Raw genomic sequence first — 18,052 nt, 5'->3', positions numbered from 1 at the left:
TTTCAAGAAATTTCAAGTCTATAAATATGATCTATGATCTATTACAGCTACAACGTGATCAGTTGTCCTGTTTCAAGCCAGACAGATAGGCTACTTTATAGTAAGGATTACATATACACACCAGAGCCAAAGATAATACTTTTGAATACCCACTCGTTTAGCATATATATATATATATATATATATATATATATACACAATTAAAACGGTAGGCGGGTAGTGTATGCAGACACGCCATCTCGACCTCGTTAAATATTTATATATTATAGGGGGCGTGGTCAATGGAATGGGGCTCAGCCAATGGCGCCGCAGTGGAGGGAGCGGGGCGTTCCATTCGGTTAGGAGCAGAAGTTGAACAGCGCGAGCCGAGACAGAGCTCTAGAAAGGCAGATAGAGAGAGAGCAGAGGCAACGGCCCTCTTCTGGAGGGGGGGCTTATTATAACAAATATATACACACACATGTGTGAACTGTTTGGCCGCACGATAGGTCACATGTGGATAACAGTAATTTTAGAAAAGCATACAACCGCGGCTTTACATTTAAAATGCCTATTTTACTTTTCCTGTTAGACACGTCCGCCTCTATGAATCAGCGCACTTATTTGGGTACGACGTATCTGGACGTTGCTAAAGGCGCGGTTGAGGTCTTTATGAAGGTAAAGAATGATTTTACCCCGACTTTTTCAGCAAGTGTGCACCTTTGGTGTGCTTAGGGTTCCTTGGACAAGATCGGTCGAAATTAATTGTTGTTTTGGTTTTCTTTTTTTGACAGCTGCGTGCCCGAGACCCGGCTAGTAGAGGCGACAGGTACATGCTAGTTACATTCGATGATCCACCATACGGAGTGAAGGTAATTAGCAACTGATACAATTTTTATATTTGACCAGTCGAACGTATTTTTCTGTCAGTGAGACTTTATTGTCCTTCTGGTTTGTAGTCAGTGTTGGGCGGCTTCCCGGTGGCGAAAAACGGCCCTTTTTTTTGCTCCAAATAACCGCAGACCCGGAGCTGCACTGCCTCCGACCATCCAGCGGACATTTTGCTTTTGTGTTGAGAAAAGTCTCGGGCGTTGAGATGGAGGCGGAGAGATTTATTATCGCCCGTGACGTCGCTCTTTTTTTGAAAGTACAATGTATAGATTGGTCAAAGAGCCCGCCAATCATCCTCCGCTCCTCCCTTTGCATCATCCACGCATTACCATTGGCCAGTCTGGTCTGAAAGTTGATAAGCCCTCTTCATCATGAGTTTTTTTTAATGTGAGTTCGCTAGAAAAAAAAAAAGATCATTATTCATATGATAATTATTGTGTCACACCGAATCTATATGAGCGTAATGGCTAAGCATACAAACACTCTCTATTTTTCATACGCACACACACATAGGACAAAAACAATCCAAACACACAACATGTGAATCACAATCATGTCAGGGGTTTCATGTCAGCAAACCTATCCTCACCAGTAACCAATTAAATTGTTATGACCTGGCACATATCACTTTCTGAGCTTTTCATGCCCAATAAAGTACAATTCTTAGTACCCACATAAACCCCTGAAGTCCATGCTCTGCTTTAGTGGCTGGTCTGTATTAAGAATCTCTCAGGTTTTCGAACTCTGTCCATGGACACCAGTCTATTGCTCTCAACACATTATGCATTGCACAGTCTTTACTCTATCCCATATCATTCATACCTGAAGACATGGGATAGAGAAATGTTTGCTTTCCTTGTAAAGTTTTTTTTTTTGTTTTGTTTGCATGCCTCATGACTAAAATTACAAAATGCCAGAGCCGGAAAGTAATTTATTAATTCCTCTTTAATTGCAGTAGCTGGTTTGAGGTTTAGAAGTGGATACAGAGGCATGTCATTGAGTACCATGCAAGTTAAAAGCTACTTATAATGGCTGGTTCATTCCATAGCTCTTGTTTTTATAATAGTCTTGAAAACGTCGGTGTACTTTGTTGCACCATTTTTCAACAGCTGCAGCTCTTTTTTTTAAAAGAGCACCAGACCAGAAGCCACAACATAAGTCTATCTCATGATAAAAAAATACAAATAATATAGTATAATATTTTACACTCATCATTTATTTGCCAAGGCAGTAGGAATGCACTTCTAATTATCATACAAGCAAGAAAGTAAAAAATGGGAAATTAATAATTAAACATGTGCTAGGGGTGAGAATATAGAAGTGAGTTGAAAAATCGAGCTTCAGGGTGTAAGATCAATTCTTTTTATTTTATCAGTCGATTAATAGAGGTATACAGAACTTTTTTGTCTTGTACAATCAATTCAATATTTAGCTCACTATAATTTATGTATTTTATACATTTGACTAGTCTGTTATTAACATTCTAGGGCTTCTTGCATTTTTACTAAATTTTGTATTAACTCATATTAGGTAAAATATCAAATTAAATGTTTTTTTTTTTCACATATAGATATTAATATAACCCTAGCTTTTGATAGATAAGAAAATCTATTTTTAAGACTAGCTACTTCCTTTTGTTTCAAATTGAATTTTAAATGAACGACATTTGTCATAGTACTCTTATTGCAGTATATATTTAGTGTACTTTCAACTCAGGCAGAGTTTGTTTTTCAATTAACTAATGCACAGTCTTGCTTTTATGATTATTTATTTAAAGCGGTGCAAGATGCAAAATAACTGTCAGGCTATATGTGGCTCATTGATCTCCAAGAGGACTATTTTGAGCTCAGTGCCCTTAACACTTAATGCATACTTTTTATTCTTCTACTGAAGGCCTTTGCTATGTGTAGCACTGGTGTCATGACAAAACGTTATGAGTGGATGCTGTCATTCATGTGATGTATCCCTACTTCACTCAGTCATTGACCTTGCAGTTTAGCCAAATCCAGATCATTGCTTCACCCATCCCACTGAATTAGTCTTGCGTATAACATTTAAGCCAAATAATCCAAGAAAGTGCTATGCCCTCGCTGTGAAGTCTGTCTTCAACTCCTCTTCCGTCTGCTCTTCCTCTTTTTGTCTTCATTGCCTTCTCCTTTGTTGGTTCTGTCAGCTTTGTGCACCAAGGATTATGATGAAAGGACAAGGTTATACTGAATGGGGCTGCTCTTGATTGCACTGTTACAGAGGCAATACATTGTTGAGGTAGAGTGAGAGAGAGGAGATTAGGTGAGAGGAAAATAGAAATATTCTTTATTCTGAATTATTGAGTGCAAGCTAAACCTTATTATGTCTGGATTAATACTTTTTTTTTTTTTAAATACTACCCATGTGAATGTGTTTCCACCTTGGGTTTTTCCTCAGTTGCTCAGTGATGTTGCTTTTGTATCATATTTATCTTACGTCATGTAACACTGAGCTTTTCTAGGAATTCCACCCGAATCATGGTTTTGGAATGATATCCCTTGATAATCCAGATTAAGAGCATATGTAGACACAGTGCAATTTTTTTTTCTTCTTACTCTTCATCATTTCTTTCCTCTACTAATAAAGGAAGTGATAAGATTGCAGGTTGTTGCAGTAGTAAAGGCTTGACCCCACTGGAGAGCAGTTACACACTCACATCCTCTCCTGTGAAAGTATATCTCCGTCACAGAGGACAGGCAGCATTGGGAAGAGTATTTTTGGATGCTTGTCATGTATGAAATTAGACTTCTTTCTTAAACAGCACCATCCAGCTCAAATGTGGGCCTGATTTTCAACAATATTCTCTTTAATTCCCGGAGCTTGACACAAGCTGATCTCATTTTATGGTTACTGTTATGTCATGTTGCACATAATCAGCGGGTTGCTAAGAACTCCTTTTACCAAAGGTGGCAGTCACATCCTTGAGATGATCAGTTTGTGGTTGTCAGTGAACAAAACGCGTTTGGTTTTTCTTTGTAATTACACAGTATGGGTATCTGTGGGTGTGGATCTATTTTGGTTTGTGGCTGTTCACTTTGCACTGTAACCTCAGGCCTCCTCTGCCACTCAGTGGTATAGCTGTTTGCTGGGCCGTTCCATTCAGCACTGTCCATGTTTGTATTTCAGGCAGGCTGGAAGGAGAACCATGCCACCTTCATGTGCGAGCTGAAGAACCTGCAGGCGTCTGGGCTGACTACGTTAGGTCACGCTCTCCGCACAGCCTTCGACCTGCTTAACCTCAACCGCCTGGTCTCAGGCATCGACAACTACGGACAGGTATTCGGACGCCAATATCTTATTATGTATTTCTTTGGCAGCAGTCTCATCTGTTGCTATAAGAGAAAAGTAGAATTAGTCTGCATAATATCCACAGTAGTAAAAAAAAAAGGCTTAACAGTCATTTTAAATAGAGCTGAAATCAATTAATTGATCAGGTGATCATCAAAAATAGTTTTTTTTCACATTTTTCATTATTTCCTGACATTTTGTGGACCAAGCATTTATTGGACTATTTGTGAAAATAGTCTGCAGATTCATCAATAATGACATTTTTTGTTGTTGCTGCCCAACACATTTAACACCTTATACACGCAGATTGACAAGACAGTGATGTGCCATATTTAGTGGTGGATTGGTTGTGTTAGTAAAAACTATTAATAATTAGATTACAGCGATGTGAAAAATATGTATGTGGCTTTTTTGGTTTTTGCCTTTTTCAAACTGGGGATTGTAGATGAAATAGATTCCACAAAACAAAACTAGTTCTGACATAGCAGCTGGTAATGGAGTGTAAAACCAGGCATTTCTGATACAGCCAACACATACAGAATATGTGGACTTTCCCTGGACAAATGCCGGGTTTGATGATGATTGTAGCAAAGCTTTCAGCTGCCATTTCTTTATTTGTTTACCGTGAGACAAAGAGAAGAATATTGACTTTTGATTGCAGCTTAATCCACTCTATCTTCCTCAGTTAGCATTGTCGTCAGCTCTGCCCACACATCGTTTCTGCAAACCCCCGCTTGAATTACTACGCTCAAGTAGTGACACGAGTTCTGTGCATCGTGTGTGTGTGTGTGTGTACATTTACTTAAGCATTCTGTGTGTGTTTGAGTTAGACAAGACTGACCGCTACAGCACATTGGTGGAGGCCTCTGTCCTTAATGTGTAACACAAGGACACTCTGCAGCTTACAGATGCATTCTGATACAAGGCAAAGATTACAAGCTGCAACACCCAGTTAGTATTAGTATTCAGGAGTTTATCAGAGGTGTGAAGCTAATGCCATATTAAATACTGTGTTTAAGTGGACCTCTGTTTAAATAGTAGACCGGTATTTTGCCATTACTGTAAGGTTGCGTGTTCACATCCGGCGATTTTCCGCAGGGTTGTGCGGCGGTGTGTGAGTGTCACTGAAACGGCCCATTTGTGTGACGTCCGGTTGTGTTCTTTAACCCCCCAATGTAGCACAAAAGATTTTATATTTCACAATTACTGTTTCTGTCAGATTGTAGTTCCCGACTGCACTTGAATGCAGCTTTATTTCAGAGAATAAGAGAAAGAGAAGAGAGGGAGGGACTGTGCTTTGTTGTTTGGCAAACATTCAGCTGTTACACAAACTCCTGGGCAGTTCAGTGCTTGTATTTCTTTCTTTTTTTTAACCCTCATAGTGTTTTAAAACTTTCCTGTGGCAGCGATAGAGGCAGTGATGTTTCCTGTTTACTGTACGGGATTCTCACACCGTCTCAAAACCGTCTGAACAAGTGTGTTCGTAGGTTACACAATCAGCCCCGGCAGCGTGACGTGGTGTTACGTTTCTCAAAAAGTTGACCGTCTCAACTTTTCGTTGCAGGCTGCTGCGTTTTTTTTGCGTCTACCCCCCCGCAGCAGCCTAAACGACCACTTTCACTTTCATTTTTAGGAGATGGGACACAGAGCACAGAACAGTGTAAAGAAAGCAGACTGGTGAGAATGGGGTCACCGTTTGCTTGAACTTGGATTTAACTGCTGAATGTTACTGTTTCCGTCTCAGGGCCGTAACCCCTTCTTCCTCGAGCCATCTGTGATCATCACTATCACTGATGGGAACAAACTTACACACAGCTCTGGGGTGCCAGATGAGGTGAGAGCACAAGCACATGCAGTAGTGCTACTATGTACTGTTTGTAGCAATGTGATCTGTTTAGACTGTGTAATGACATCAATGGTAAGTTCAGTTTTTACATATAAGCTCCTCTCCCATCGTCCTTTTTTCTTTCTTTACCCGGTCTGTTGTGTAGCTGCACCTGCCTCTGAACTCTCCACTGGCGGGCAGTGAGCTGACCAAGGAGCCCTTTCGCTGGGACCAGCGTCTGTTCGCGTTGGTGCTGAGGCTGCCGGGAGCTGCCACACCAGACACCGAGCAGCTTGGTAGCGTCCCCACAGATGAGTCTGCCATCACCCAGATGTGTGAAGTCACGGGAGGTTTGGCATTTCCTTACTTTTGCAACCCAAACGTTTGTCCTGTATTCACCCCACCTTTTATTTTCAGAATTGTTGTGTGTCCGTCTGTACGCATAATTCATTCAATTACATATAAAGATAATTGCGCCTCCTGTTTTTCTCTCTCAGGGCGATCGTACTGTGTGCGGACACAGAGGATGTTGAACCAGTGTCTAGAGTCTCTGGTCCAAAAGGTTCAAAGCGGTGTTGTCATTAATTTTGAGAAGACCGGGTTAGATCCGCCTCTTGTTGGGGAAGGTGAGTGGCACACTGAATAGACACAAGGCAACAACTTTACCTTTGTGCAAATCATTGTGCAATTTGTTGTTCTGGACAAACTTACAAAGCTTTAAGAACAGAAGTTTGTGTGTGTGTGTGTGTGTGTGTGGGTGTGTGGGTGTGTGGGTGTGGGTGGTTGGGTTTGTGTGTCAAACTGTGTGTTGGTGTGTGTTTGGGTTTGTGTGTCAAAAATGTGAAAGATATATGTGGATGAGTGGGAATGAATGGTATATGTGGAGGAGTGGAAGCATGGAGAGTGTATGGTTGGGGAGGTGTGTATGTAAAATTATGAGTATGCATGAGTGTGGTTTAAGATCCTGTGGAATAGAGGAATACTGTTACTAGTAGGAGTTGTACTCTGATTGTATGAAAATACACAGTATGCTGGTATATGTATTACTTCTTGATGGACATAATAAAAGAAAAAAACACAGTCATTACATATTGATAAACACAAAATGTTTCACTACTCACAAGCCCAATCGGGTGCATAAAACAGTATCGGAGCACATGATCTCATTCCATTTCATACAGTTAGTTAGAGCAAAGATACTGTGGGCAGTAATCCAGATGAAAGCAGAACTGTTTTACACTAAAGGAGAACTAAAGGAGAACTGATTCAGCCAAGAAAATGATGAAAGCTTATTTATATCCCCGACTCAGGGCTCGTTTGACAGTTGTTGCTCCAAAATTGATTGTTACATTTAAATGAATTGTTCATTTGGTTGACAAATGTGTTCTCTTATATCATATCCTTGTTTTGTTTGACAGACAACTCAGTGGAGTCGAGTCGTCCTGTGTCATCCTTCAGCCCTCAGCCGTGGCACAGTTGCCACAAACTCATCTACGTGCGACCAAACCCAAAGACAGGAGTTCCAGTTGGGCATTGGCCCATACCAGAGTCCTTCTGGCCGGACCAGAATTCTCCTTCCCTGGTGAGCAGAGAGAGGCCTAAAATATCTCAGCAGCACCATTAGGGCCCTATTTTAACGATCTAAGCGCACGGCATGAAGTGCATGGCACAGGTGCATTTAGAGCGTGTCCAAATCCATTTTTGCTAGTTTGACGGTGGAAAAATGGGTCCATGCACTGGGCGCATGGTTCAAAAGGGTTGTACTTAGTGTCTTCATTAATTCATAGGTGTGTTTTGGGCGTAACATGCAATAAACCAATCAGAGTGCCATCTCCCATTCCCTTTAAAAGCCAGGCACGTTTGGACCATGGCACATTGCTGTTATGATGGAGGATTTGCACCGTAATATTTTTATTTGTAATCAGTAGTTTGTGTGCTGCTGCGCTTCCCATCTGTGTGTAACAAGCATAGTGTGCGCGCGCTGTGCATAAGCCTAGGAGTATTTTACTAATGCTCTGTTAAAATAACAATGAAATGCTGCGTTATTGACTTTAGACCAGGTTTTTGTTGGTCAATGGCGTGATCACTTCCCGCTGCCTCAAGATAGCAATACGCCCAGAATGCACCTGAACACACCTCCCTGTAAAACCAGCAAGCCCAGAATGCACCTGAACACACCTGCCTGTAAGACCAGCAAGCCCAGAATGCACCTGAACACACCTCCCTGTAAGACCAGCACGCCCAGAATGCACCTGAACACACCTCCCTGTAAGACCAGCAAGCCCAGAATGCACCTGAACACACCTCCCTGTAAGACCAGCACGCCCAGAATGCACCTGAACACACCTCCCTGTAAGACCAGCACACCCATGGGCCACAGATGGGTGCAGGTGCATTTGCTGTTTAAACGACGCGGGCGCTGGACGGGAAACTGACAACTGAGTCGGTCTTAAACTAGCAAAGACACTTGCGTCGGGCTTTGCGCTGTGCTGCGCCGGGTGCAAGATAGGACCCTTAGTGTTATTCTGAACTGGATTTATAAGTTTTACACAAACTTTCTCTTTTACTTTCCTTGTCTCTCATATGTTCTGTCTTTCTCTCTTTCATCGGCAGTCCTCCTTTTCTCTAATATTAGTCATTAACTTTGACTCACTGCCAATATAATGAAGTGTCCAACTCTGCAAACTCATCATGTGATCTCCATTATTTGTTGCATTCGCAAAGACACCACATGGATCCATACCACAGATATATATGTCCAAACAACTTCTTCAACTATCTCCATCTCTTGCTCCCAGCCACCTCGCACTGCACATCCCGTGGTGCGTTTCTCTTGTGTGGACTGTGAGCCCATGGTGATCGACAAGCTTCCCTTTGACAAGTATGAACTGGAGCCGTCTCCACTCACCCAGTTCATTTTGGAAAGAAAGTCTCCACACATGTGCTGGCAGGTATAGTAGATCTTTTCACACACCCATTAGCTCTGTTGGCTTTTTTCCACTGTCTGTGGTGATGCCCCTGGGACTTTTCTGAAAAAGCAGAAATAATGACATTGTTAGCTTTATTCAAAATATCATTTCACATTTTGCTTTTCAGTTAAATTTTTAAACTCAATAACCAAAATGATGCATGATACAAGACGATAGAACCAACACTGGAAATGGAAAAAACTCACTCTAACAGTCAGAAATCAAATAGAAAAATGGAATAAATTGTATCCAGAGCATGTAGTTAGAAGAATATTTAAACATTCTAATAAGTGTATACTGTAGATGGACACACACACACACACACACACACACACACACACAGTGGAGCTGCCCCCTCTTTTTTTATGTGCATTTTGTTGCTGTCTTATTTTCTGTCTTTCTGTGTTTTTTATTATTTCTATTTTTTCTTTATTAGAATCATTTTTTTCTTCCCAGCTGTTCCCCCTTGGTGTTTCTATTGAATGATAATATGGGGGGAAAAAAGTGTAGTACGATAAAGAATGTAATGCTTTTTGCACTTGACACTAAGAAAAGTACTATAATAAAGTAATAAAAAAAAAAAAAATAACCAAAATGAGATCTGACTTCATAATATTCCTTGTTTTGTCCTCAGGTGTTTGTTAACAGCAGCGGGAAACAAATTGACCTGGGCCAGCCCTTTGGTTATCTTAAAGCCAGCACCACTCTCACCTGTGTCAACCTGTTTGTCATGCCTTACAACTACCCAGTGCTTCTCCCTCTCCTCGGTAAGACACGTGGCAGTAAACAGTTCCTTTAAAGTGGCCTCCAAACTTCTGGGTCAGTGGGTCTGAGCTGATATTAACTTTAATAAGCTTTCCTTTTCTGGGTCACTTCATCATCTGCAATCTTCCCCAAATCATCTATAGCTATAAACATAATGAAAGTAACAGGCTCATCATGGAGCAACTTTATAAACAGTTTGTCTTTAACAATGCTATGCAAAAAAAGAGATATTTTGAAATAATGAGCTATTTAGAGGGGTAAATAGTAGTGTCTGTTTTGATGCTCGTTTTAGATTCACCCCCTGAATATTAATGTGTGTACGGCCCTGCAGCAGCAGGAGGAAGTGCAGCTGGATGTCACTGCTCCAGAATGCTAAAACTTTATTCTCCGCCTATCTTTGTCTCCTTCCAGATGATTTGTTCAAAGTGCACAAACTCAAACCAAACCTCAAGTGGCGACAGGCTTTTGAGATGTACCTGAAGACAATGCCTCCATACTTCCTTTTGGTAAACTAATGCTGGGTCACTTATGCTGCCTTTAGTAAACATTCAGCACATGGATTTATATTGTTTCTGCATGTAAGTAACATTCACAACTTCCTCTTGCTATCTTCTGACAGCCCTTAAAGAAGGCGTTGAGGATGATGGGTGCACCGAATCTAATTGCAGACACCATCGACTGTGGCCTGAGTTACAGTGTTATCTCTTACCTGAAGAAGCTCAGCCAGCAGGTAAAGACTTTGACAATTTGTCACCCAAACACGAGGACATTTCACTCTTCTTTGTTCTAGTATGTGGTAGAGGAGTTGTAAAATGTTTATACTATTTACATTGATATAAACATAATGCAGCATTGTTAAAGAGTGACTAGCCTCGCTTTGCCAGACCTTCCTCCACAGCGCTGCGGAGGAGGGTCTGGCTAGTCCACACAGCATTCCGGGATAGTAGAAAAACCTGCTCTGGTTTATAGGCATTTCTTTAAACCAATTACCATCGTCTTGGGTGGCGCTAAGCCCCAGACACAATGACGGTGCCTCTGCAAAATAGCCTCGGGAAGGAACTTGTTCTGGTGGAACGTGGACGTTCAAAAGTAGTTTTAGTCGTGCAACAGAAAACTCAGATTGGACAGATAGTCTAGCTAGCTGTCTGGATTTACCCTGCAGAGATCTGAGGAGCAGTTGACCATAGTCCTCAGAAATCCACCGGAGGTTAGAACGCCAACACAAAGAAAGAGTAAGGTAACGGACATCCGGCTGACAATTAGGGACATCCGGCGGAATTTCCGGCGGCAACAGACCAATCCCGGAAAATGAAACGTCGTTGATATAGACTAAAGAAAGAAAGCGTCACTCTTATTTTTTTATTTTTTTTACATGACTGTTTCAGCATGAAATTATTCACGTATAGGACTACAAAAGAATCAGAATATAAACATGTATCCCAAAATGCTTTGGTGTGTCTGTGCTCTAAACAGTATTCCTGTTTTGTTGGTATAAAGGCAAAGATGGAATCCGAACGTCTCATCGTGTCTGTGGGGAAGAGGGCTCCTCAAGAAACTGGCATAAAGGTGAAGAACCACTCCAACACGCTCTCTCTGGCCCACCGGCGGGACTTTAAGCAGTTGCTGCAGGGGATCACCGGGGAGGGGCCCCTTCGCCTGGGGGACATCAACTTCAAAGAGTTCGCTGGCTTCCAGATCGCCCTGCTCAATAAGGTATCTTCCTGAAAAGGCATGACATACTTTGTGTGGGTGGGAAAGTTCCAGGGGGGGAAAAAAAATGCAATGTTTGGTTGGTTTTCTGTGACTGGATATGCTGATGTGTTCACAGGATCTAAAACCTCAAGCTTATCGAAACGCCTACGACATCCCACGACGGAACCTTCTGGATCAACTCACCCGGATGCGCTCCAATTTGCTGCGGACGTCACAAAAACTGATCCGAGGGCAAGATGAAGGTATAAAATCCCACTTTTGAGGGAAATCTCTAAAGAAAATGCACTGTTGTATAATATAAATATATACATGTATGTATGTATGACCCGGCCAGGGGTTCGACCTGCGGCCCTTTGCTGCATGTCGTCCCTTTTTTGTTGTCAATCTTCAGCTTTGCTACCACATAAAGGCCAACAAACCCAAAGAATACCTTTAACCCGTGTGTTGTCTTCCCGTCGACCAGCAACTTTTTGTTTTTCTGGGTCAAAATCTAACGTTTTGGTCCTGATGGTTTTGTCACTTTTTTCGACATTATTTAGTCACATTTTCCCAACGTTTTTTTCCAATTTTTTTAAGTCACTTTTTCCGATGTTTTTGTACTTTTCTGCGCATTCTTCGCATTTTTCTGACATTTTTGTCACTTTTTTCAACGTTATTTTATCAAAAGAAAATTCAAATGCTATAAAATTGAATAAGACACCCAAATTCAATGAAAGTAGCTAATAATTTTTTTCTTGTGAAGAGCGTTGTATGGAACCTTCCACATTATATATTTTTTTTAACAATTTGGTTGAAAGAATTTCTGATATAGAAACTTTTTCAAAAAAGGGTCAAATTTGACCCGAGGACAACAGGAGGGTTAAAACATACACAAAAATTCATTTTCAATGATTTGTCCAAAAGCTGCACTGAGACATGCACAGAGCCATTTAATGAACATGAATGATACAATAACCTAAATCGCCATACATACCCCCCCCCCCATTTTTCAAATACCAATATGAAAAAGCTATAGGAATTCATAGGAGCAGTACTTTGTTAAACTAATAAGATTTCCTATGGTTGACAGACTATCTGCACAGTATCCCAGTGGCTCAGATGGGAAACTATCAGGAGTACCTGAAAATGATGCCATCTCCTTTGAGAGAGATTGACCCTGACCAACCTAAACGCCTGCACACATTTGGGAATCCTTTCAAGCAGGATAAGAAGGTAAAAATAAACACAAAACACTTACCTACTATGCACAATGTGGCTTTTAAGAGATATAGTCATTTCATATTTAGTCCCTTTATTCTTTAATGTTGTGTTTTGCCTGTATTTGTATCTTAGGGGATGATGATCGATGAGGCAGATGAGTTTGTTGCGGGCCCTCAAAGTAAGAAACGAGGAAATTCCAGCGATTCCAACTCGAATACTACTATGAAGAGAAGGCGGAGCATGTCCCCGTTACTGCGGCGGCCACAGACTCCACCAGCGAGCACCAACCACGTGGTGGCGGGAAAGAGTCCGATTGCAGTTCAAGGCCAGCAGAACCTCCTCAAACCCATCCCACAGCACAAAGGTAAGGTTAAGATGTACCTACAACATGAGAGTTATTCTGTATGTGCATCTGTGAGGCACAAATGGCATTAAATGTGTTATTTTGTTGTCCCCACAGGAGTGGACGACAACAACGCGGTGGTCGCTGAGAGTAACGGTGACGGGGTTTTTGAGCCTGAGTCGGGGGAGGTCTGGCCCGCTGAGACGGACCCTGTAGCAGAGAGCCCATCTCCACTGAGCCTGGAGGAGAAGGCCGGGCCGGAAGCAGCAGATCAGGGAGAGGACATGGACATGACGGAGGAGAGACTAGTGGAAGATAGTCTAGATGAGCAGCCGCTGGAGGAGAAACACAACTGTGACCGACTGAGTCCACAGAGCCAGCTAGACGACACGGAGGCTGAGCCGGCCGTGTTGGAGACTATAGTCATAGCCCCTCTGGATGGCAGCCAGGCAGAGCTGAAGAGTCAGGTCATCAAGGAGGTCCGCAAACCTGGGAGAAGTGAGTATGAGCCAGTGCAGCATATCACATTACATTCATTGCTGTTCTAAGGTGATAAAGTAGGTGTCATCCCCCAACGTGTCCTTCCAGGCAGCGCTGCGACTATTGACTTCAAGGCACCTAACCTTAACACTAACCATAACCATAACAGATGCCTAATCCTAGTGGCTTCCAGGCAGCGCTGCCTGGAAGGAGACGTTGGGGGCTTAAAACACTGATAAACCTTCATTACTAGTCTCGCATTGCCAGACCTTCCTCCACAGCGCTGCGGAGGAGGGTCTGGCTAGTCCACACAGCATTCCGGGATGGGAGAAAAACGTGCTCAGGTTTATTGGCATTTCTTCAAACCAATCACAACTGTCTTGGGTGGCGCTAAGCGCTGGACGGAGCCACAGTGCCTCTGCAAAATAGCCTCGGGAAGGAACTTGTTTTGGTGGAACGTGTACGTTCAGAAGTTGATTTAGTCGATAACAGAAAACTCCGATTGGACAGATAGTCTAGCTAGCTGTCTGGATTTACCCTGCAGAGATCTGAGGAGCAGTTAACCATAGTCCTCACAAATCCACCAGAGGTTAGAACACCAACACAAAGAAAGTTGAAGGTAGCGAACATCCGGCCGAAAAGAGGGACCGAAAGTGGACCGTCGTGGATATACTTGATTACTGTCTCTGTCTGTATTTTGTTTTTCTCAGACTATGAGGCAATACTCTGTCTACTGCAGCAGGTGAAAGGACCAGTTGATGTTCAAAGGTACTTCATCCAACATGCTATCAAAGAAGCAATCAGGTAAGAAACAATGACTCATTTTAGACTTGGCAGTAAAGGGTTAAGTGAAGTAGTTAAAACATCACAGTAACCCATGTCTCTGACGCAGAACATGCCTGTTCAACAACAAGCACGTCATTTTTACCCCCCTGCCGCAACAGCGTCAGCACTCGTAAAAATTGCCTTTCTTGAAGCAATTAAGTTCATTTTTATCTATTTTTTTTAAATAATAGGTAAGACTGGATGTGGTAACTATTTAAAAGTCAGGTTAAGGGCTTTAGCCACAGATCGAACAAGTCAAATATGTTTTAAAATTCATCAAGAAACTCAAAATACTCTCATTCACACACACACAGACTACACATAAAGATGTTTTATGACTGCGCTCTCCCAGTGCATGCTTCTGGTTGTAGACCTTTCCGTCCTGTAATGGTTGAGCCGACATCAAAGAAGATAAATATTTATAATTAGTTTAGATAGTGCAGTTAGCTAACGTTAGCCAGAAACTGTTAACTTGCATGAGTTAGGTCTAGCTAGAAGGATGTTTATTTATTTTTATTTAATTGTTTATTTAGATAGGGACAGTGCATATTAATGGACATCAGTACAAGTACACAATGTAAATATGCTAGAGTTAGCACCATAGCTAATTTCCATCTATTGTCCCTAGGCAGATACATAAAAAGAAAAACATAAAAACAGTAACAAGCATGCAACAGCCTCATAGTTTGAGAGGCAAGACAAACACTAACAACAACAGTCAAGACCAAATCCAACAGAACATGTGACTGTCACACATAGTGAAATGTGTGAGGCAGTTAAAAGTGAGTGCAGCTTTGGTTTTCTAAACGCCAGACTTTAAAATGAGTTTTAAAATGGATGTATGTGGGACGGTCCCTTATGGTGGGGGGGCAGGCTATTCCAATATTTATTTCCCTTTACTGACAAAACAGTTTGTCCAAATGTGGTGCGCCTAACAGGTATTACACAGTCCCCTTTGGTGGAGGCCCTTGTCCCTACCACCACTCTCAGTTCTTTGAAAGAAGTCACTCAGTGGGGGAGGGGCACAATGATGTATAGTCTTATATACAAAACAGGCATACTTAAAAAAAATGTAATTCTTAAAACTCAATAGTTTGTGTTTTTCCAGTATGCTACAGTGATGTGTATCACTTGACTGTAGGCACCTAAGGGTTTTTATAATAACAGAGTTACATTTAAAAATGATCCCTTAGCAGTTCTAGTGTTAAGACGTGTCACTGTAGTCCCATTATATTGCAGATTTAGTGTCCTTAAAGCAGGTTTACGTACATGAATTTTGCTCCCTTTATCTCCTGCTTCTTTCTAACTTCCTACGCCCCTCTGGCAGGTTCAAGAAGCGGGTGCTGATCCAGCAGCTGGAGACGTCCCTGGCTGAGTTGGAGGAGAAGCAAGCAACATCCTCACAGCTTCCCAACAATCATGACAGTTAGTGATGAAGCCAGATTGACTTTGTTATTATATAAGGGAATGAAGCTCCTGTTTTGTCGACCGTTGGATTCCCCACCATAAGAGAGACGTCCTTGTTGACTAGCGTCGAAAAGACAAATTGAGGAACTGGAGGGGGGGGAAAGGACAAATGCACTGATAGCAGATTCTCCCACTGTCCCTGTGCTGTTACATCACATCCTGTTAGAGGCGGAGACTAAGGGGTTAAACTGGAGGACGGATCTACTGAGGATGAGCAAAGAGACTTTAAGTATAATCCTCTTTATATTGACAGATGCCTTAAACATCCATACGGCTTTTGTCTGTATCGAGACACACACACACACACACACACACACACACACACTCTGTTAGAGAGATACACGGTAAGCTGTCAAATCCTCAGAGCAAGGGATGGACAGCTACATTCCTGTTATTGTTATTCTTTTAAAAGCGACCTTTCTTCAGCTGGTCTGAAAAGTGTTTGTAAGACTGCAACCATTTTTATTTTTTCTATGAGTAAAATATTGTGCATTCATTTAAATGTATGGCTAACAGGAGAAATCTGTTCCACCCATGTCCACCTCATATTCTAAGTGTTATATCTGCCGAAAGGATGCACTGATGTTTTTTTTTTTTTTTTTTACCAAACTGATACTGTTATCCAATATTTGTCTCGCCATATCAGCTGATACCGATTTGCATTAGGGATGGGCGATATGGATAACATCTTGAAGCGTCTATGTACTTTTATGTGACAGTAGCAATATATATTGTGATATAATGTATTGTCAATTTTCTGAAAACTTGATTGACAAAGATAGAGTAAACAGATTTTTGATAAAACACATGATTTATGGTATATTTTATCATATCGCCCAACCCTGATTAGCATTTTTCAGTCTGCAAATCCTTCCTCCACAAACACTCCATTGATTCCCAGAATTACAACTTTATTCAGAGGAACTGAAATGCATCTGTCGACAGTCCGATTTGAACAGCTGGTAATCTGCCCTCTGCTGCTTTTTACATAAACCCAAGTCAGCGCTCCTCCTTTGTTTTCCTTGTTTTTATGACAGATGTACACTACTTTTTAATGTTCATAAGGAATATAGATTATTTTTGTGAATTTGTTTATTTCAGAGTATAAGAAATATTTTGAATAAAATGTTTAAAGCCAATTTTGTAAACTGTCAAATACATATATAAAATGGAAAGTTTTTATGAAACAAATTTTTTTTTTTACAAAACAAAAAATAAACCAGTTAGAAAGGTATCTCCTGTTGTGTGTCAGTGTGTGTATTTTCTTTTTAACCTAGAAGATACGTCTAGGTGCCAAAATAATTGCATTTTGCATCATGACAAAGTGTCTGATTCAGAAGTGGAATGAAGTTGCTCTCTGGTACAGCTCAGTATTAACCGCAGTAGCCTCCCTCCAACCTTTTGGGCTCGTCACTCCTTTCAACTTGTCCAACTGTCCTCACTGGTTGTGACCAGTCCAACCAAAGGGGGGCTTTTGTCCCCATTTTATCTGAATCAATTGAGAGGAAGAACCAAATTATTCTGTCATTTCTCATTAATAATAAATGACAAAGAAATAGAAAAATAAAGTAAAGAATGTACATTTTGTGCGACAAAATGTACATTGTTAATCATCTCGGGACCCTTAGAGGGGTACTGTTTGGGGGACCTTTCCAACAACAGAAAGAAAAAAGGGGTTTCCACAACATTTACCACCATATTAAAAATATATATAGAAAAATTCCCTTAAATGAAGGCAACGTTTTCAGCTGTGATATACACGCATTTCATCAGATAGATCAATCCATCCAACAGAAACAAACAGTCTACACAGTTTGTTTTTTTAATCTGGAACTAACCTCACCTCAAATGTGAGGAGAGAGACATAAAACACTTTGTGCTGCAGAGATGAACTTCTTGATTTGGTGCAGCTTCCTTGTATCCTGACAAACCAGATCCACATCAGTTGACCATGGCTGCAAATTACATTTGCTGCCTCTAGGGTGTGTCTAGATTTCTAGGCTAGCTTCCTTTACAAATCAGACTAAAAGCTCAGCTTCCACTACCACCTAGAGGCCAACATGAACAACTGATCAGGTGGATCATTTTGTGATGCAGCAGTCCAGCAACAAGGTCACAGGCACGTCTCTGCATTGTCATTACGTTAAGAACCTCCTCTCCCACAGACTTATCTGTGATATAATTAGCATTTGTCACCAATTCATCCACACCAATTTAGCAGGATGCCAGGACAGCATAGTACTGATGCCTTCTTATTTTCCATCTTTTAACAACCCCTAC

At 41.4% G+C, this 18,052-nt stretch overlaps 1 protein-coding gene across 1 annotated transcript; it reads left to right on the top strand.

The window, feature by feature from the left end:
* Positions 1 to 546: 546 nt before the first annotated feature.
* On the top strand, positions 547 to 16,942 carry ints6l (integrator complex subunit 6 like). Its single transcript, XM_031280184.2, has 18 exons — positions 547 to 657; positions 774 to 851; positions 4,024 to 4,173; positions 5,930 to 6,019; positions 6,177 to 6,360; positions 6,508 to 6,636; positions 7,429 to 7,592; positions 8,809 to 8,961; positions 9,614 to 9,746; positions 10,156 to 10,250; positions 10,364 to 10,474; positions 11,242 to 11,457; positions 11,573 to 11,699; positions 12,527 to 12,669; positions 12,790 to 13,021; positions 13,118 to 13,498; positions 14,191 to 14,284; positions 15,633 to 16,942. The coding sequence occupies exons 1-18, from the start codon at positions 547 to 549 to the stop codon at positions 15,733 to 15,735; spliced, it is 2,694 nt and encodes an 897-aa protein (XP_031136044.1). The 3' UTR covers positions 15,736 to 16,942.
* The last annotated feature ends 1,110 nt before the right edge of the window (positions 16,943 to 18,052 follow it).

Source organism: Sander lucioperca, chromosome 1 (assembly GCF_008315115.2).
Source record: "Sander lucioperca isolate FBNREF2018 chromosome 1, SLUC_FBN_1.2, whole genome shotgun sequence".
NCBI classification, from domain to species: domain Eukaryota; kingdom Metazoa; phylum Chordata; class Actinopteri; order Perciformes; family Percidae; genus Sander; species Sander lucioperca.
This window is presented reverse-complemented; position numbering and strand designations above follow the sequence as displayed.

Excerpts from the sequence above, each read along its gene's own strand:
- ints6l (XM_031280184.2), top strand. The coding sequence starts at position 547 with ATGCCTATTTTACTTTTCCTGTTAGACACGTCCGCCTCTATGAATCAG. Across the intron at positions 4,174-5,929 it reads GCATCGACAACTACGGACAG|GGCCGTAACCCCTTCTTCCT; the intron begins GTATTCGGACGC and ends TTTCCGTCTCAG. Across the intron at positions 11,700-12,526 it reads GATCCGAGGGCAAGATGAAG|ACTATCTGCACAGTATCCCA; the intron begins GTATAAAATCCC and ends TATGGTTGACAG.